General features: G+C 50.2%; 2 protein-coding genes and 1 pseudogene across 2 annotated transcripts; all 3 read left to right on the forward strand.

Moving 5' to 3' along the window:
- The first annotated feature begins 6,245 nt into the window (after positions 1–6,245).
- On the forward strand, positions 6,246–7,646 carry LOC112903308. The gene has a single exon (XM_025972551.1). The coding sequence runs from the start codon at positions 6,274–6,276 to the stop codon at positions 7,513–7,515; it is 1,242 nt and encodes a 413-aa protein (XP_025828336.1). The 5' UTR covers positions 6,246–6,273; the 3' UTR covers positions 7,516–7,646.
- A 1,680-nt stretch (positions 7,647–9,326) lies between these two features.
- LOC112903575 lies at positions 9,327–10,240 on the forward strand. Its single transcript, XM_025972828.1, has one exon. It carries the CDS (start codon positions 9,456–9,458, stop codon positions 10,056–10,058), a length of 603 nt encoding a protein of 200 aa, XP_025828613.1. The 5' UTR covers positions 9,327–9,455; the 3' UTR covers positions 10,059–10,240.
- Positions 10,241–11,601: 1,361 nt separating this feature from the next.
- Positions 11,602–12,855, forward strand: LOC112903576 (annotated as a pseudogene).
- The last annotated feature ends 7,925 nt before the right edge of the window (positions 12,856–20,780 follow it).

Raw genomic sequence — 20,780 nt, forward strand, 5'->3', positions numbered from 1 at the left:
CACTGGAGCTTGCACCTGTCCGGCAATGGGGACTTGGGGACGAATGTAGTGGGCGTTGATACTTTTGCCCTGTTGCAGGTCAGGACGGACAGAGTTCACCATGGCCTGGAGTTACATCAAGATGGGGATTTGCGGTACGGCTGCCGCAAATCGTTGTGTAGAGGAAGAACTGCAAGCCACGGCCGTTGCAGTCACAATGGTCCTAGGGAAGAAACGAGGTTGGGGAGGATCTGTCATTGGGCATGCAGTAAAGAATCGTCACAGGGAAGAGGTCAATGCTAAAATAATGCGAGATTACTTCAATGATCCTCCACTGTATGGTGAAGAGAATTTTAGGCGAAGGTAACATTTTATCGCAGATGCTATTATTTTGCTGCCATTCCAATGTTCAGAACCTGTACCTTATAGTTAAATTGTGGCACTGATAAAGCATTGCACAATAACACTTCATAGGTTCAGAATGCGTAAATCTTTGTTCCTACGCATCGTCCAAGATGTCAGTGCTAGAAACCAATATTTCAAGCAAAAAAGGAATGCAGCAAATAAGTTAGGTTTCAGTCCGATTCACAAGTGTTTAATTGCATTGAGAATGTTAGCTTACGGTGGAGCTGCAGATGCATTAGACGACACATACAAAATGGCAGAGACCACTGTTCTTGACACCCTCATGCAATTTGTGCATACTTTCATTGATGTATATGAGAAAGAGTACTTGAGACCACCACGTGCCCACGAGCTTGCAGTCATTCTAAAGCAAAATGAGGCTAGAGGTTTCCCCGGCATGGTTGGTAGCATAGATTATATGCACTGGGAATGGGAGAATTGTCCCACGGCATTGGCCGGCATGTACAAGGGTCATAAATCCAAACCAACTATTATACTTGAGGCAGTGGCTACTCAGGATCTGCGGATTTGGCATGCATTTTTTGGGCTACCGGGTTCTCACAATGACATAAATGTTTTGCATCGATCTCCTATGTTTGATGATTTAGCCAATGGTAGGACACCTGAGGTTGAGTATTGGATCAATGGCAACCCATATAACATGGGGTATTATTTGGCCGATGGAATTTACCCAGATTGGGCAACTTTAGTGAAGACAATCAGTGCCCCGGTTAGCATGAAACATAAAATTTTTGCAGCCGCTCAAGAGTCATGTAGGAAGGATGTGGAGAGAACCTTTGGAGTACTACAAACTAAGTTCAAGATCATCCGTAATCCCGCTAGGCTGTGGAATCCAAGACAGCTCAATGCCATCATGCGTGCATGTGTAATTCTTCACAACATGGTTATAGAAGATGAACGGAACACATACCCAAATCCTTGTGATACACGTGGCTTTGAAGGTCCCGAAGATCCAGCAATTCTAGAGAACAGAGATGTTCCAGAGATCAGTGAGCTAATTGATGCTTACAACTGCATCAAAAGCAAGGAAACAAATGGCCAACTTCTGCATGACCTTGTCGAGCACCTTTGGAGTCATTTTGGAGCTTCCACCGGTCCATTTGCATGACTGTATGGCTGCAGAATTTATTTTGTACAATCTATGCAATTGTATGTCTTGATGCTAAACCTATGGATTCAAGTATGATATGCAATGCATATGGTAAATTCTCAACTCTAGAGTGGGATCCCTCCCAACATGTATCAGTTGCTTGAAGTTATTTAACATCAAATGGACTTCAATCCTAAAAAGATGCTCTAAAGTTGCTCTCAAGTTGATAGGCGCTCTCATATATCTGACTTAGATTGTAAAAAAGTTTGTGAGCACTGATATGTTATCATTCTATCAGTACTGAACGGCAAAAGCAGAACAAATTAAACCATTTAGCAAACATTATGGAGATTGCTAGCGATCTAGTATAGCGTCTAAAGTAAGATGTGGTAGTGTGCGAATGATCTGCCACAGCAACCTACATTCCAGGTTGGTGTGGCAAGTTGCTGACACCAAGTGTCAGAACTATTCTTGCAAATGCTATGCTGGAAGCATGAGCTGTCTATGCCATGTGTTCCACCTTGCTGCTCAAAGGCACTATCGAGTCCATTGATGCAAAGAGAAGGGATTTTATCTAGCCTGGTGATGCTACCTGCACAGGAGGCCAATCCAAGGCTGCTTGGGATCCGGTCTGCTGGGACAAAGCCCAGGGTGGACTTGGAGTTAATCACCTGGACATTTAGAACAAAGGTCTCCTCTCCAAATGTTTAGCTAAGTTGTTGCAAGAGCCATCTACCAACTGGCACAAATGGTTCCACCTGTGCTATGGTTCTGGGGCTGACAGAGACTTCGGTGATGCTCACCACCTCGACACTGCGAAGGATCAGTACTCAGATTTTTGTTGAGAGCAAGTAGGGGCATCATCTGCCTACCATTCATACAATCTATCCAGTTGTATGATTTTAATTTTGTAGCGTGGATTCACCAACGTCCAACGTCCAACGTCGATATTGCCCATGCAAACACAGCAAATAGATGTACACACAACATAACTTTTGTTTATTACAACACACAACATTACTGTTCCATCGACAACAAGCAATACAAGAAACTGTTCTACAAACAACTTGATGTTTCGGTCCATAACAGGGAACAAAGCAAATAGTTTGTTACAGACACAAAGTTTAAGGCATGCTCGGTCCAGAACTGCTTGTTGGAGAGCTTATAATCCCTCGACGCTCCATTATCTCTCGCTGGATGGACATGTAGTACTCTTTGAGGTGTGGGGCTAACTTGTCTAGATCCTGACCCATGAAATGAGCTTCGGCCTTCATCATCTCAACCTTTGTCTGTTCTTTACGCAGTTGCACTTCCTCCCTAGTCAAGTTCAGCTTCTTCTTCTCAAGTTCCCATCTCTTTTGCATCTCCTCTCTCTGCAGAGCAATCATATTTTGTTGAAGCTCTATCTTAGCATCCTTCCGTTGGAGTATTTGCGCCATCTGACTGTCTTCTTTGTCGTCCTTGATCTGGCCCCTTGCATTCATGCTTTGAAGAACTTCAATTGCAGCGCTAGATGCATCATTGTCTGCAGTCCCACGACTCTTACGCTTTTTGGCAGTGTCCCTTCCTTCTGGTCGAGCTGGCTGTCCATTATCATCATTCTCAGATTGTCCCTGTTGGCCTTGAATGTTTCCTGCAACCTGTTGATTAACTTTTGTACTTCTGCCTCCAGAATTGATCTCCACCATCTTATCGCTCCATTTAGCTTCATGGCGAAGGATGTTCCAGCAATGCATGAACGTCCATGGCTCTGACTGCTCGTACATTTTAACAGCATCATCGATCTATGAACGAAAAAGGTATATTAGTTGTAAATTGTAGGGTGGGAAGATAACTGCATCAAGTAAAATAAATTAAAGATCACATGAAGTTGTAGTCTGGCATTTATATAAGAATTCCAGACAAAGTGCTCACACAGTCTACAACAAAATGATGCATATAACTATAGTGTCATAATCTTTAGAACAAACTAATTCCCATTGATTTTGCAGGGACCTAATCAAATATAACCATCAATTATGGACCCCAGTTTTAAACAATGCTAACAACACTGTATTTATAAGGAGAGACTTAATACACATGTGAGATCAAAAATATGCAACTCCATACTACCATAACTGTCAGATGTCTAATGTCTACTCATATTCTTCCCTGCCAGTAGGTTTACTGCTATTTATTTATAAAGGATGCACACTGACTTACTCGGTCCTGCTCAGTCTTTCCACTTTTGTTTAACCTTTCAACAGTCGAAAGATGACCACAGAATTTGTTCACCGCCTTTTGGATGGTTAGCCACCTGTTACAAATGGCAACTTGACTTCTTATAGAAGGGCCTTCAATGTTCTCAACAAAATATTTATGTATCCTTTGATAATAACCGCCACTGGATTGACTTGTTCCTACATATTTACAGGTCATAGATTCAAGTTGCAGTATAATGATATAACTCAAGATTGTTCATCTACAAGTGAAAGGGACATACCAGTGATAGGGTCTTTGCTCACATTCAGAAAGGCAGAACATATAATTTTGTCTTCTTCTTTGCTAAAGGATTTACCTCTTTGTGACACCCTCTTGCCACTGAAATTACCAGCGACTTTGGCTTTGCTCTTGCCTTTCCCATCTCTTTTAGACTGAGGCACAGGATTATGTAATTCAGGAGTTTGTCCAATTACCTCCGTGTGCTCTTGGATGGCTTCCACATTAACAGCTGCAGGATGTAATGGAATTGGCCGCCGCAGACCTAGGGCTTGCCGCATCTAAACCATTTGCACCAACGGCAAAATACAATAGCAGCATTTAGTTAGCCAATGCAATAGCAGCAAAATACAATAGCAGCGTGCCAAACCTGAGGAATTGTAAGATTATCCAAATCTTCCAATGAATCAGAAAGAGGGAACTCCCATTCCTAGCCTTCAACATAGGCCTCAGAGTTACCATCATTGTTTGCACAGGGAGTCAAGTTGTTTTCCATCCTGTAGCAGGTTGAATTTGGATTGGAATGGTTAGCAAGGGACATCAAGTCAACAAGCATTCACCACGGATGCACCACGGATTCGTGACCCAAAGTGAAAAATAAATCCAAATCAGTCGATGCAACCAAAATCACTGCACTACAACAACGGCCGCAAACGCCGCACGCAACAACCGGCCACTGACTCCACGGATCTGGAGAGAACCCGCCGTTCACCAAACCGGATGCAGATATCAACCCCCACGACGTACGAACTAGCAGATCGAGCGATTCCAAGTCGGGAATGGAACGGGATGAACGGAAGGGGACCAACCTTGACTTGGGACTCGCCGGAGCTGACCTTGGCGGGGAGGACCTAGCCGGGCGCCGCCGCTGCACAGCCCCGAACCGGCGATGTCTTCCTTGCCGCACAACCTTCTCTCTCCTGCCGCCCAACGGACCGTTGCTCGAGCCGCGGATGGCTTGGCCTGAAGACGCACGCATTTTACCTTCCCTCTCCCCTCCAATCCAAAATGCCTTGCCTTTATACCTACTCTGTTGGAGACGGATTTATGGTGCTACAGTTCTCCCACATTAGCCATATTGCCTTTGCCTAGCCGGATGGCTCGCCTGTTGGAGTCAGCCTAAGTGCACACGCAACCCAGAAGAGCAATCCTCCGAAACTGCGTTCTTCCTTAGGACTCTACACCCGAGAAGTAGAAGGGCCATCAAGTTTTTGGGGAGCGCACCAGCGCGACTTCTCATTGCGACTACTTTCCAACTACTTCGACGACACCTCCGACTGCTTCGACTACATCTCCGACTGCTTCAATTACATCTACGACTTCTTCCTGGTGGCTGGCGCAACTGCACTGCGCACCTCCGACTACTACGACTACTTTCCTGTGGCTGGCGCAACTGCACTGCGATCACCTGCACGACATCTGCTCTTGATCGGCTACATCAAAACACGCTCGACTAGCAATGTTGAGTAACGGCGCATCTGGTGCCTTCAGCACTGGCCCCGCCTTTGAATACATCCTAAACTTTTTGTTTATGTTTGTTGTCTTCGTTGCAAGCACAATATACCATGCTCCTATTTATATTCATGATTTATCTTATATCTCGGATTAAAATAAACCGTAATTTAGCATTAATTCCAACACAGGCGACGCGATGCAGCACCCACTGCCGGTGGTGGACGGCTCGCGTGGGGAAGATGAAGGCACGAGCGAGCGGCGGCGCACCCCGCGCTGCAGGGGATCGGGGGCGGGCCGGGGGGGGGGGGTGGCGGGCGACAGAGAAAGGGGCGGTATCAAGGGCGGTATCGCGAGATCCTAGCCAGGGAGGGGTGTAATGGGTTGGTAATTACCTAGTATCCAATTAGGTGTTATTGGATTACGGAGGAGGTCGAAACAAACTGGTGAAAGGGTATCACTTAAAGTCCCGTAATCCGACTATGTTGTATTTACATGAACCGAACACTATCTCAATGTCAAAAACTGACAAAATCATTGTCTCGCATATGCTTGACAAACGCCTCGTACGCGAATTGGAACGTGAATTTTTGCCACTTATATTTCTGAATTTTTCCCGATGTTGGGTACGATTAGCATGGACCCCTCCTCCTCTCCTTGCATGGGCTTGTTGGCCCAACCAAATACGGCCCAACTGACACTACCGTTGCAGCTTCCTCTGCTTCTTCTTCCCCGGCTGCAGAGGCTTCCAGAACAAAAGGAAATTCGATTCCATTTCACCGCCGCCCCCAGCCCCCCCCCCCCCCCCCCCCCCACTCTCCTGGCTCCTACGTCCTACCCCTTCCCCCATGGCTGCGCCACCGCCCCCGTCGCGCTCCTGGGCGGGCCTTCCCGTCGCATTCCTGCACGCCATCCTCCGCCGCGTCCCGTGCCCGGACGACCGCCGCCGCACGTGCCTCGTCTGCCGCGCGTGGCGCGCGGCGGCCGCCGGCCTCCCGCCCACGGGCCCGCCGCGCGCGCTCCCGTGGCTCCTGCTCCCCACGCCCGGCCCCGACGGCTCCACCCGCGCCGCCTGCTGCGCCCTCGGCGGCTGCGGCGTCCACCGCCACCTCACCGTCGCCCCGCGCGGGGCGCGCTGCTTCGTCTCCCACGACGGCGCCTGGATCTTCCTCCACTTCCGCGAGCCGCGCAGCCACCAGCTCCTCAACGTCCCCACCGGCCGCGCCCGCGAGCTCCCGGCCGCGCTCCTGGCCCGGACCGGCCTGCTCGCCCACGACATGGCCGTTCTCGCCGCCGCGCTCTCTTCCTCGCCGGAAGACGCGGGTTGCCTCGCCGTCGCCATCGTCGCATCCGGGCAGGACGACCCGGCGGCGGGCGCGGGCGCCTCGGCCGCCGTGCCGCCGCGCCCACGTCGCCGTCGTTGCGTCGCGTTCTGGCGCATGGGGTGGCCGCGGGCCTACGAAATCGCGCCGCCAGGCGCCTTAGCCCCCTTGGACGCGGAGGACGTCGTCTACCACGACGGAGCCTTCCATCTGCTGCTCACCCACGGCGAGCACGTCCACGTGTGCACGCCGGCCCTGCTTCCGAACGGCTTCAGAACAGACTGGGAGGAGCGCCGCTTCCATCCCGGTGGGCGCACCGACGACGGCCAGCACGTCCGCGCTCGCTACCTCGTCGTGTCCCGCGGGGAGCTGCTCATGGTCGTCAGGTTCGCGGACGGTCCTGCTCCGCCATGGACGACGTCCAGCTTCAAGGTGTTCCGGGCCACTAGATGGCGGATGCTGTTCCCCGACCTGGCCCGGTCGTACCCCTGGGCATGGAGCGAGCTGGACGCGCTGGGTGGCCGGATGCTGTTCGTCGGCTATGGCTGCTCCAGATCCTACGAGGTGGATCGGTACCCCGGCTTCAAGGACGGCGTCTACTTCTTGGATGACGGCAAGTTCTACGACGAGGCCGTGATCTTCGGCAACGACGATGTGAGGCAGTACCCTTGCGGCGACAACGGGAAGTGGTCTCAAGGCCATGTCCAGCGCTGCTTCCCGAGGCCGGACGCGTCGGACCACTCTCCTCCGGCTTGGCTTCTCCCTTGAGGCAGCGACAGGTTTTCGGCTAGATCCTGAGTTGATTAGTTTCAGATCATGTTAACTGGACATGGTGGGGTGGTTTCTGATTGCAAAATTCAGGGTGAGATGGTTTCTGAGATCAATCGGTTTTTGTTGACTGAATGCAAAGCAGAAATGAATTTTGTCAGTGCTCTCTTTTTCCTTATCCATACTCACAATCTACAAGACTACAACGGAACTGGATTTGCACGGAACTTGAACTGATGTAATTCAGTTTCCATCTCTAACAGTATTGTCGATACGATAGTACATAGCAGTCACTAATCGTCCAACGCTATGCAGTGGTCTGTACTCTGAAGCTTCGAAAGTTCAGTTTGAATGCCAGTAATCACTTTCCAATAGGATCTGTATACACCTAGGCCCCGTTTAGATCACTTCAAAGTTCCAAATTTTTACGCTCTCTCTCCATCACATCAATTTTGGGACACATGCATAGAGCAGTAAATGTATGTAAAAAAAATAACTAATTGCACAGTTTAATTGTACATCACGAGACGAATCTTTTAAGCCTAGTTAAACCATGATTAGATAAAATTTGTCAAATACAAACGAAAACGCTACAGTAGCAAAAAGTTCCAAATGTTATAAAAAGTCGCGATCTAAACGGGGCCCTAATTCTTATCCTTACTAATTTTCCTCTTCTTTTGCTTATCTATCAGTAGATAGCATGAAATTAAATGCAGAACAGCAGAAGACATTCTAGTGATCTGAAATGTGATTCTGGAGCACTAGTGAACTGGTGATAGCCAAAGCCAAAGTTCCAAACTCATTTTCGTTATGGAGTTCTCTGTCTGATCCAGAGTAGGTGAGAACTCGAGGTTATAAGCATGAACGTAGATGCCACATTGACTCACAAGTCCTTTCCGTGTGTGGACGATTTTAGATTTCAATTCTATGCATTTTACTGAACTAGTTACAGTACCCGTGAACATTCAAACTTTTGTACAATTTGGAATCCGGCAGGAATACAAATTGCTTCACACAAATAAATCACATTCTGATTTTATTTTTTATTAGAAAAAAATTCTGATTTTCTATATACATTGTTGCTTAAAATTGGTCCATACGTATTCCTTGACATGGTCAACGACGAGTGTGGCACGCGCGATGTGGTATAGCTGGGCATCATGGGCTGACATTTTGGCCCAAATTAAATAGTTCAAACCCAAGTGACTGCGGCCCAACCAACATTTCCTCGTCTCCTCGATCGGCTGCTCTGCTTCTTGCTTCTTGCCGAGCAACGAACAGGAACAGCTGGCTCCCCTTCCGCCGGATTCCCGAACAAGAAGGGATTCGAGCCCAACGCCTTCCTCCACCTCGCCAGTCGCCACCGTCTTCTCTACCACCACCACCACCACCCCTCGAGGCAGCAACACCTCCGCAGCTACACCCCCGGGCCGCCTCCTCTCCCGGCGACCAACCAATCACCCGGGCCTCATGGCCGCTCCCCAGACCCGCTCCTGGGCGGGGCTCGCAACCGCCCACATCCACGAGATCCTCGCCCGCGTCCCGTACCCGGTCGACCGCCGCCGCGCGTGGCGCGCCGTGGCCGACGAACTACCGCCCCCGCCCCCGCCGCGCGCTCCCGTGGCTCCTCCTCCCGACGCCCTACCCCGCCGGCTCCACCCGCGTCGCCTGCGTCCTCAGCGGCTGCCGCGTCCACCACTACCTCACCATCACCCCGAGCGCCGGGGGAGGAGCGCGCTGCTTCGGCTCCCACGATGGCGCCTGGCTCTTCCTCCACTTCCACGACCCGCTCGCCCCGCGCGACCGCAACATGGACTTCCTCGCGGCCGCGCTCTCGGCGCCGCCGGAGGATCCGCTCTGCGTCCTCGCCGGCATCGTCGCCTGCCCCCACCCGGACGCCGCCGCCGCCGCAGCGACAGCGCCGCCTCCCGCTCTAGTCCATGGAGCGGCAGGAGGGTCTGGACATCGGGTCTGGCTCGATGGCGGAGGACGTCGTGTACCACGACGCCGTCTTCCTTTTCCTCACCAAGACGGAGAACCTCCGCGTGGCCATGCTGGTCCAGAACCACGACGGGGGCCTCGACGTGGAGCGGAATTCGCGGCTCTTCCGCCACCCCGGTGGGCGCGTCGACGAGCAGCTCATGGTCGTGAGGATCAAGCCTCGTCCTCAAGAGCCGTGGACGTTGGCGTTCAAGGTGTTCCTGGCGACGGAACGGCAGAGGCCAGACGCCGACGACAACTCCCCCCTCGCTCGGTACTACACCTGGGCATGGAGCGAGCTGGACACGCTGGGTGGCCGGATGCTGTTCGTGGGGCGAGGCTGCTCCAGATCCTACGAGGTGCACCAGAACCCGGGCTTCAAGGAAGGTATCTACTTCTTGGACGATGGGGAATTCTACGACGAGGCAGTGATCTTCGCCGATGGCAACGAGAGGCAGTTCCGCTGCAGCGACAATGGGAAGTGGTCTCAAGGCCATGTCCAGCGCTGCCTGCCAAGGCCAGACCCATCAAACCACTCTCCTCCGGCTTGGCTTCTCCCGTAAGGCCAGGCGGCGGCTGGTTTTGGGTGCACCATGATCCTCGAGTTGGCTAGTTTCAGATCATGTAGTTTGATGTGCGGAGGTGGTTGCCGACTGGAATGATGTTTTCAGAATTCAGATGGTTTTTTTTGGTTACCCTATGACTATGATACTCGAGTTGTTAGTTTGAAATCTTGATGCGACGTGCTGAGGTAGTTGCTGACTGCAATGGTTTCAGAGTTTCAGATCTGTTAGCTGCTGGCCAAGAGATGTATTTTTCAGACACAAAAGCACTTGTGTCATTTCTCTTTGATTGAGGTCATTTTTCTGAAATGTTTTCAGAGTTCAGATGGTAGTTGGGATCTCCCTTCCATCTCAAGTACTGCTGCAATTACTGAACCCCCTACATACTACGGAGTTCCTTCCAGTGCCTTGTGGTTTTCTGTCGTTTTTTGTTAGCTGAATGCAGAGAAGAAATGATGCTCAGCTAGTGTGATCTGATAGTAACCTGGAATTGACTGGAATTAAAATTAATTGGATGCTCAGCTAGTGTGATCTGATAGCCATAACTCTCTTACCCTCTGTGAGTGCATTTGTCTTGCTGATCAGACCAATGATGCTGTCAAAAGGTCTAGATGTTCATTTATCTAGCACAATGCTACGGTGGGATGTAAGCTCTGAAGCTACGAGAGCACCCTTTTAACGGCAGTAACCAGTGCCTTGTGGTATTTCTATGGGTTTTTGTTAACCGAATGCACCGGTAGTGGAACTGGATTTCCACGTTGTGCAATTCAGTTTGAAAATGTGTTTACGAGTGCTCTGGCTTCTCCTCAATTCAACACATCTTGGAAATGGAAATTGCAGGAAACTGAACTGTTTTGGCACCTTAACTCATCTATAGTGTTAGCAGTTTTGTGAAGATACGATGGTTGCTGATTAGTCTACCAGGATGCCGCAGTGTGGTCTGAACTCTGAAGCTAGGGATGCCTCATTTCGACTGCAGTAACCACTTTGCAACAAGATCTGCGTGCGCTTTAACTGTTGTACTTCTTCTTACTAATCTTCAGTGTTTGTTTTCCTGTTTCCTGTGACTACGCTCTCTCGGTAACCAAACTAATCATGCTACGGAGTGAATGCTGATTCCACAATGATTGACTGCTATTCTTGTTCTAGTTAAATAATGACACGGTCCAACCTAGGGTCGGAATTTGCATCACAAATAATGTGTCCTGGAAAATATTTTGTTTTAGATTGCTAGCTAATTCTGTATAGTACATAGTTTGGGTGGCTCACATCAAATTCGAAGCACTGGCTTCACTACGAGATTGTTGGGGGCCTGACCCAAACCCAAATAACTGCGGCCCAAACCCAAATAACTCCGGCCCAACAAACACTTCCACGGCCGAAGCGAGCAAGGCTTCCGCCGCCTGCCTGCCGCCAGCGCGACGAGACATCTGGCTTCTCCTCCGCCGCCGTCCACAATAAAAGGGGATTCAAATCCCATCGCAGCGCAGCGCCCTCCCAGTTCGCCTCCCCCCTCCGGGCTCCCACCCCACCCCGCGACGCCATGGCCGAGATGCCGCCGCCGCCGCCGCTGCGCAAGTCCCTGCAGGACCTCGGCATGGACACCCAGCGCCTGATCCTGAGCCGCATCCCCTGCATCGTCGACCGCGGCCGCATATCCCTCGTGTGCCGCGCGTGGCGCGACATGGTCCGCAGCCAGCAGCACATGCTGGTGGGGCGCCTGCTCCCGCAGCCGCGATCGCTCCAGTGGCTCCTCCTCCGCGCGCCCTTCCCCGCCGGCTCCAACCGCGTCGTCTGCGTCCTCAGCGGCTGCCGCGTCCACCACTACATCAACGTCGTCCCGCCCGACGCGCGCTGCTTCGGCTCTCACGACGGCGCCTGGCTCCTCGTCGACACCCGCGAGCCCGTCCACAGGGCCGCGGCCGTCAACGCCCGCACCGGCGCCTTCCGCGACCTCCCGCGGGAGCTCCTGCGCCGGACCGAACCGTACGTCTACAGGATGGTCATCCACGCCGCCACGCTCTCGTCCTCGCCGGACGACGCGAACTGCGTCGGCGCCGCCTTCGTCACGGCCTGGCGGCACCCGGCCCCGTGCGCCGGCCCGCCGCCACGCCGCCGCTGCGTCGCGCTCTGGCGCAGGGACTGGCCGCGGGCCTTGGACTTCATGCCGCCCGGCCAAGACGACGTTTCCTTGAATGAGGAGGACGTCCTCTATCTCAACCACTGTGGAGCATTCGCCTTTGTCACCCAGGGAGAACACCTCCGCCTGTGCGTGTCATTGCGGCTTCCAGAGAACGGGCTGTCAACAAGATGGTGGACGCTCCGCTTCCGTCCCAGTGGGCACCTCTACGACCACTTCGTCCGCTCTCGGTACCTCGTCGTCTCCGGCGGGGAGCTGCTTATGGTCGTCAGGTTCACGCCTCATCCTAATCAGCCGACGTCCAAGTTCAGGGTGTTCCGCATGGCTAAACGGAACGTGAATGACGACAACGCCGACTTCCCCATCGCTCTGTACCCCTGGGCATGGAGCGAGCTGGACACGCTGGGTGGCTGGATGCTGTTCGTCGGGCATGGCTGCTCCAGATCCTACATGGTGGATAAGTACCCGGGCTTCAAGGAAGGCATCTACTTCCTGGATGATGGCAACTTCTACGACGATGCAGTGATCTTCGACAACGGCAATGGGAATCACTACCCCTGCAGCGACAACGGGAAGTGGTCGGAAGGCCAAATCTAGCGCTGCTTCCCGAGGTCAGACCCATCGGTCCACTCTGCTCCAGTTTGGCTTCTCCCTTGAGGCGGCGACATGTTTTCAGCTACCCTATGATCCTTGAGTTGATTTGTCTGAGATCATGTCAGTTGAGGTCCTGACGAACTTCTGGTTGCAATGTTTTCATGAGTCGATTAGTCTGAGATCGTGTTATTTGACGTGCTGCTGGTTGCAATATGCAGAGTGAGGAGGTTGTTTCTGATTGCAATATTCAGACTTAGGTAGTTGCTGAATGCAATGTACAGAGTCAGATAGTGTCCAAATAACAATGTACTGCTTCAATTGTTAAAGCTGCATACTACTTTCTAATGCCTTGTGGGTATTCTATCAGTTTTTGCTAACTGAATGCAGAGCATAAATGGAATTGGATTTGCATGTTTGTGCAGTTCAGTTTGAAAATATGTTTGAAAGTACACTGGTTTTTCCTTATCTCCATACAGCTTGGAATTGAAATTGCAAGGATGCTAAACTGATGTTAATTGATTAACTGAGGCACATGCTTGTTGCACTATTCATAGTGAGATAGTTTCTTATTGCATTATTCAGATTTAGGTAGTTTCTGACTGCAATATTCAGAGTCAGATAGTTGTCGAAATCACAGTGTACTGCTTCAGTTGCTGAACCTCCATACTACTTTCCATTTCCAGTGCCTTCTTGTTTCCGATCTGCTATGCAGAACAGAAATAAGATCTGATTTGCATGCTTGTGCAACTCAGTTTGAAGATGTGTTTCCTTAGTGCTTTGTTTTTTTCTTTATCTGAGCGCATCTTGGAATTGGAGTTGTGTGGAAGCTGAACTAGTGTACTAAACTCATTTCCAGTCATACTATGATAAGTGTTCATTAGCTAGCATAATTATACGGCATAGTCTGTACTCTGTACACTGAAGCTAGGGAAGCTCCTCCTCCTAATGGCAGTAATACTATGATCTGTGAGCACTTAATTTCTTTATACCTGTCGTCACTACCACTGGTGTTTTTATGTGTTGTCTGTTGGATTTCATGCACTTGTATGCAGAAGATGTGCGTGGAATGGACAATGTGATTCTTTCATATTCTGAAGCTCTTGCAGTATCCAGACTCGTTTCACATGATTTCTCTATGTTGATCTAAAGTTTGTGTTAGCCTTAAACAGTTAAACTTCTAAGCCTGAATATGGGTTCCACATTTACTAATTGATACTCACTTACTGCTCTTAAATTATCATTTCAAATTCTCTGCCTTTCTTTTTTCAGTTAGGCAATTCTCTGCCTTTCACTAGACTTGCAATGTAAACCTAAACTTTTTCTAGTTCATTATAACTGGTCAGAATCAGATAGTTGTCGAAATCATAACGTACTGCTTCAATTCTTTACCGGCATACCACTTTCCATTTCCAGTGCCTTGTTGTTTCCAGTCGCTTTTAAACTGAATGGAGACAGAAAGTGAATCGGATTTGCATGTTCGTGCCATTCAGTTCAGAAATGTGTCTGTGGGTGCTCTGTTTTTTCCTTGTATCAATAAAATCGAGCATTGTACTGGTTTTGCACGGAACCTGAACTAATGTAATTCAGTTTCAATCCCTTAGTCATTTACAATATTGCCGATATGAAAGTAGCCATCTAGTGATGCAATGCTCTGCAGTGGTTGGTCTGAAGTCTGAAGTCTAAAGCTATGAAAGCCCCATTCTGATGACAGCAATCCCTTTTCAGTAGGATCTGTATGCACTTTATTTTTATACATATTTTGCTAAGTTTCTCCTCTTATTCTTATCTGTTAGATATCGTTAACTCAAATGTAGAAGATTTCTTGTGATCTGAAATGTGAATTCTGCCGCCATCTGAAGCACTAGCAGTAGCTAAAGCCAAAGCCGAACTCAATTGTGTTGTGGAGTTCTCTGTGTCTGATCTGAAGTAGGAGAGAACCTAGGTGTTATAACTCATAAGCCTGAATGCAGATGTCACAGAACCTACAAGTCTTCCCATGTGTGGATAATTCTACATTTCAATTATCTGCATTTTACTGAACAATTTGCAGTGCACATGTATTTGCATTGTTTTTTAATAACTGAATGCAGGGCAGAAGTGGGATTAGATTTGCATGTTTCCAAGAAGTATCTGAATACATCTTGGACTAGTTTGGCACCTCATTTAGACTTGTGATGGTACCATGATTGCCGATTATTCTATCACAATGCTAAAGTGTGGTCTGAACACTGAAGGTCTGAAGCTAGGAATGTCTCCTTTCAACTGCAGTAACCCCTTCACAACAGCATCTGTGTGCACTTAATTGTCATGCTTCTTCTTACTAATATTCAGTGTTTGTTTGCTTCTGTACCAGATTTCATAACTTGAATGTCGAATCTTTTCGTGGAACGTGGAATGTGATTACGTTGTCTCCTGAAGAATTTGCTGTAGCCAAAGTCATTCTGTTATGGAGATCGCCGTGTCCGATCTAAAGTAGGTGACGAGAGAGCCTAGAGATTCTAAACCTGAATGCTGATTCCACAATGATTTACTACTGACTCACCTACCATTCCTTCCAACGTGTTGTTAAATTTGCAACTCAAACTCTGCACTTTACTGAACTTGCAATGCATACCTCAACTGTACCTAAGGTAGTGTTGGGTTGCAATGCACTGTATCCAGCTATGTGAGGTAACAGTATCAGATACTGTATCTAAGAACGAAGGCTCCGTTTGACATAGCTCATTTTGGCTTCAGCTTCACCTATTTTACATAAATTGAGATACTGTAGTGTGAAGCTGTTTTATAAGCCCGTGCTAAAATAAACTAGAAATCAGGTGAAACCAGGCCGGAGCCTGTGGGAGTGCAACCTGTGCGATGGTTACAGGGCCTCCAATTTTGAGGGGCCCCAAAATATATATGTATTAGTAGTTTGTATACAATATTTTTTAGTAAAAAATATAGCAACAGCCCACGTCCATGTATTAAGGCCCAGCAGGTTTGTTTGAGGCCCGGGTGGCTAGGAGTATTAGAGTTCTGAAGTAGGAGATTAGAAGTTCAGAAGATGTCTCACGCCGCGGCCATCGTTTCATCTTCTTGTTTGCTTGTTACTCGGCGACGCGGACGGCGGATCTCACCGATCGCTCTTACCTCCGATCCCAAAACTCCCCACAACACGCTCCACTAATCTCATCGCTGATCGCTGGTCATTCAATTGATCGTGCGGCGGCCTTCTGTAGTCCAGCTCCGGCACGGTGCAGAGACCAGGACAGGAAGCCAATCAGGCTTGAAGCCGATTCAGATTGGTACGTGCTGCGTACAAGTTCTTCACTGCCTTGCTAACTAATTTATCACATGTTCATCTTTTCTAATTAGTGCTACATATATATTATCAATTTTTTTAAAGTCTATGTCAGTGTTTAACCGGCTGCCCACCGAGGGATATACCCAAGGTGATAAGTTTTGGGTGAGGAGACGCCGAGATCAGGAACTCGAAGGTGCAAGGAACACAAAGCTTAGACAGGTTCGGGCCGCAAAGCGCGTAACACCCTACGTCCTGTATGGTGGTTTGTATTGCCTTTGGTGTAGAATGACCTATAGATCGTGTTTTGAGAGGGGTCTCTGACCTCCCTTATATATCCGAGAGGCCAGGGTTACAAAGATACTAACCAACACCAGCTGAGGAATCGTACCAGAACATATCTCGAGTAGATTCCCTCTGTATCGGTTAGCTCTATCTCCTATTTAAACGGGATAAATAAGAGATAAACGAGATAAATAAGAGATAAGACGGACTTAATCTCTTAAACCTCTTTAAACTACGTCATGTACCCAGTCCCGTAGCCCCGGGTCTGACAAGCCCCCGAGCTCTTTATAGCTGAGTACTGTAGGCTTATCGAGTACTTTCGAATAGTCTTCGACTTCTTCTGAAGCTTCGTCTTGAAGTCCTTCTTCGAGTACTTGCTTGGCTGCATCGAAGCTATGAGGTTATCATGCCCCGAATTTTTATTATGGTGTGCATTTTGAAAAATCGCACTCCATATGGAGTAGCCCCCGAGCCTTAGGTTGAATCGGAGAATCAGGCTGAGGGTCCCATTAGTCTGTAATCCTCCTTATCCTTCAAAGAAATTTGAAAAATAAGTAGTCGATGCCACGTATCCCGCAGCCCCCGAGCCTTAAATCCAAATCCCACAAATTTGAAGATAAGGATCCAAAAACCGTGGCATGCAGGCTAAAAAATGACAACTTGAGAGATTACCAAATTGATGATACAAATGATGGAAAGTAGATCAAAACCCGAAAAACCCCTTTTTTCGGACTAATTAGCCCTAAAAAAATGATTAATCGAATATTTAATCCAAACAGTCCACCAAATGACCCCTCATCTTCGGAATAGTCCCAAAAAACGACCCTTGAACTTCGGAACAAAAACTTTTCCCCACTTCGCTGGTTATTTAACCCCGCGACAACAGTGGGAAAAAACTGTGCTTTCAATCTGCATTTTGCCAAGAGCCGCCAAAAACCCCAATAAGGGCAAAGCGCCGCCGCCATCCCCCCAAAGAAATCCTCCCGCTCCAACCTCCCCGCCCCTCTCCCCGCAGCCCTCGAGCATCTCGTGGCCAGCGAATCGGAGATGGCGCCCAAGAAGGCAGAGATCGAGGGAAAGAAGAAAGAGGCGCAGCCATCGACCGCGGAGTGGACACACAGTAAGTGCTCCCTCAACAATCTAAACAACCTGATTTCTGAGGGGTTGCTGCAAGAAAAGAACCTTGTCAACTGGCGCCCCTCGTACCGTGAGCCTTTCCCCATGGAAAATGTTGACGAAATCGTCACATTTCTCCATTTTGCCGAACGGGGATTGGCCCTCCCATCTTGTTCCTTCTTCCGGGGCCTTCTGTATTACTACGGGCTTGAGCTTCATCACCTCAACCCGAATTCTATCTGTCACATTTCAATTTTTATCTACTTCTGTGAAGCTTTCCTCGGAATCGAACCCCACTGGGATCTTTTACGCTTCCTCTTCCGCATCAAACCACAGCCCACATCAAAGAATCTTTCCGTTGTGGGGGGCGCCGGCATCCAACTGCGTCAGTAGGCCGGCGACAAATATCTCACCTACAAATTCCCCTCCAACCTTCCCGGGTGGAAGAATCATTGGTTTTATATCGAGAACCATGCTTCCCACCTCCCAACGAAATCAAACAGACCGCCTGTAGTGAGGCCAGAGTGGAATCTTGAACCTTCTGGTGGGGAGATGGATCAGGTCAAGGAATTGCTGGACACCATAGAGGCACAGAAGAAGAAGGGAGTGACCGGTGCTTCTGTCATGTTCGTATTTTTCAAACGCCGCGTCCAGCTGATCCAGCAACGCCATCGCCTGGGATTCGAGTACACAGGCCCCGCTGATCCTTCTCGCATGTGCGCAGAGGAATTGCCAGATGAAGCCGCGCTCCAGCGAGTTCAGCGGGTGCTGCTAGATGTGGACGCCGTGCCATACGTGCCAACATTATTTTCCGCGCGAAATCCGCCCAAACCAGTGAGTGTTTGACTTCTTTTTGTTGAAAATAACCTTTTTTACTCCATTACTTAACTGAAGAACCTTCTGCAGGGACACACAGAGCTATACCGCAGCTATCCGCCGCGGCCCGACATCCCCCAGCCAGATCATCTCCTCCCCAGTGCCGCTGTTGAGGCAAAGAGAGCTCGCATTGCCGCGGCTCAACGCCGCAGCGGGTCCGCCGAGGACGTGAGCTCTCAGGCGGGGGAGGAAGCTGAAGGAGAAGCGCGTCGGGACAACTCCCCCAAGCAAAGCGTGGAGTTGACCGGCGCTGTACAGCCGGCGCCGCAGAGCCGTCAACCGGTGCGCAAATGAAAGGCGCAGGAACTCGAATCCGCCGGGTAAGAGCTTACTGGTTTGTTGTATTGTTGTACATTAATAGTGTCCCGTACTCACAACGTCCTCCTGTAGCCCTTCCACGCCCTCCTCTCGGGCCGAGCCCGAAGAAGGAAGAACGAGCCCGTCAGCTGCCGCGGCCGTCACCATCGCCGTGGCGGGGACCACGCCACAAGCTGGTGAAACCCCGCCGCCAGCAACGGAGACACCGCGTCAGGCCGTGCGGATGAAGAGGGCCATCAAGAAGAAATATGTACGGTAAGTCTGCCTCTGGTTGCACAGCAAATATTTTGTTCTTTCGATGTATGTGTTGACTGACTTCGACTTCACTAGGGCTGCAAGTGCCGCGGACCTCCAGCTGACACCAGCTTCGACTACCCCAGCCTCTAGGTCTTCGACCCAAGAGGAGTCCTCAAGCGCTGGGCCAGTCACAGCTGCGTCAGCCCCCGAGCCATCGGCCCCAGAGGGGTCAGCGCCCGCGGAGCCAGCCCCTGGGGCTGACACGACGCTGCCCGACCTGCCGCCTCCCGAACTCCAACAAGTCGAGGTCGGGGCCGGTGGTGAGAAGCAAGTTGAGGCCCCTAGCGCCGCTCCTACGGATGGCACAGGTGAGCATCTGACCGCCCCGGCTAGCTACCAGGATCCGCGTGCTGTATGCTGAGAATACTTGTGATTGCAGGTGCTCAGCAGCCGACTACTGAAGAAGCCGTGGGGTCCTCCAGGGGACCCGTTGAGCTGCTGCTGGCCGGGTTGGGTTGTCAAGACGCCATCGCCGCCGACCTGGCGGGTGACCTGCTGCTGACAGATGGCAACATAGAGAACCTCAAGAAGGCGCATGACTTTGCCATGGTAAGACCTGAACACTTTTCTACTAGTGACTATGTCAAGTGGCTTATCCGGATTTCCCTTTTTATGCAGAGTGTGATCGCCCACTCCCGGAAACAAGCAGAAGAATTGAAGACCCTTGCCTGCGACCGCAAGGAACTTGCTGCCCTGAGAAGACGCCTTGACGACGAGAAGACGGAGAACTCGCATCTCGAGAAGGTCAACGTCGAGCTCCAGCAACAACTCGAGGAACAGAAAAAGGAGCTCGAGGCACATAAGCAGGCACACCAGGAGCAGCTCAAGGAGCAAAAGAAAGCGCACCAAGGTAAGCCATTGCTTCCCTCGGATACTTGCACTGTATGACTCAACCTGGATTCTGAAAAGCTTTCCACCACAGAGCTTAGGAGAATCTTAATGAGTAAAGAAGAGCTACTTACTGACGTGAAGAACCTGCTCTATCGCTGTACAGATGACGTCGAGAGGCTGCAGAAGGTGATCGGTGACACTGAGCAACAGTTCGTCGACAGCCTTCAGCGAATCAAGACGCTGGGCGAAGAACTTGAAGACCTCAGGGGGGCCGCCCGGGGGCTGGTGGACATGGTGGATCCACCGGAAGAAGGAGAAACAAACCCCCGGCCCCTGCTAGAGCGGCTCCGCGAGGCCCCAAAGAAAGTAATCAAATTCCTCTCCGAGGCACCTGTCACATGCGTCAACAACGCCCTCGCGATCGTGAAGTCCTTCCTACCAAATGCGTAGCTGGAAATATTTGCTCAAGGCATGGCGGCGGACTGCACCGAGGAGCAATTTGACAGATACCTCCTAGAGGCCCAACCTGTATCAGAACGTATAGTTCAAAGTATAATGCAGGATTAGGGTACTAAAAACAAGTATTCACTTCCTTGTATATATGGTTGCTTTTGATGTCTCTACTTGTGTATGTGCCTAGGCTGAATTGGAATCCAGGCTTACAAGGCTTAAGTAGTAGACACTACCCTGGGTGCAACGACCCTAAAGGTAGCCATAGCTCCACGTAGGAACTTATCTAACCAGTTGTCCACAACCCGAACTCGCGGGTCTAAAACTGTTAGAAAAGAACGCGAGCATCGTCGCGCGATTGCCAGGCTTAAGGCAAAACTACCCCGAGTGCATCGACTCTGGACGTAGTCGGGGTCGCTCCTCATGGGAGCGCACTCCGCAAGTTAGATAGGACCCGGACGGACGGATCGGACTTGCTGGGAGCGAATGCGGGCGTCGCCGCTAGTATGCCGTGCTCTTGGCAGGAACGAGACTA

This window comes from Panicum hallii, chromosome 8 (genome assembly GCF_002211085.1).
Source record: "Panicum hallii strain FIL2 chromosome 8, PHallii_v3.1, whole genome shotgun sequence".
In the NCBI taxonomy this organism is placed as follows: Eukaryota; Viridiplantae; Streptophyta; class Magnoliopsida; order Poales; family Poaceae; genus Panicum; species Panicum hallii.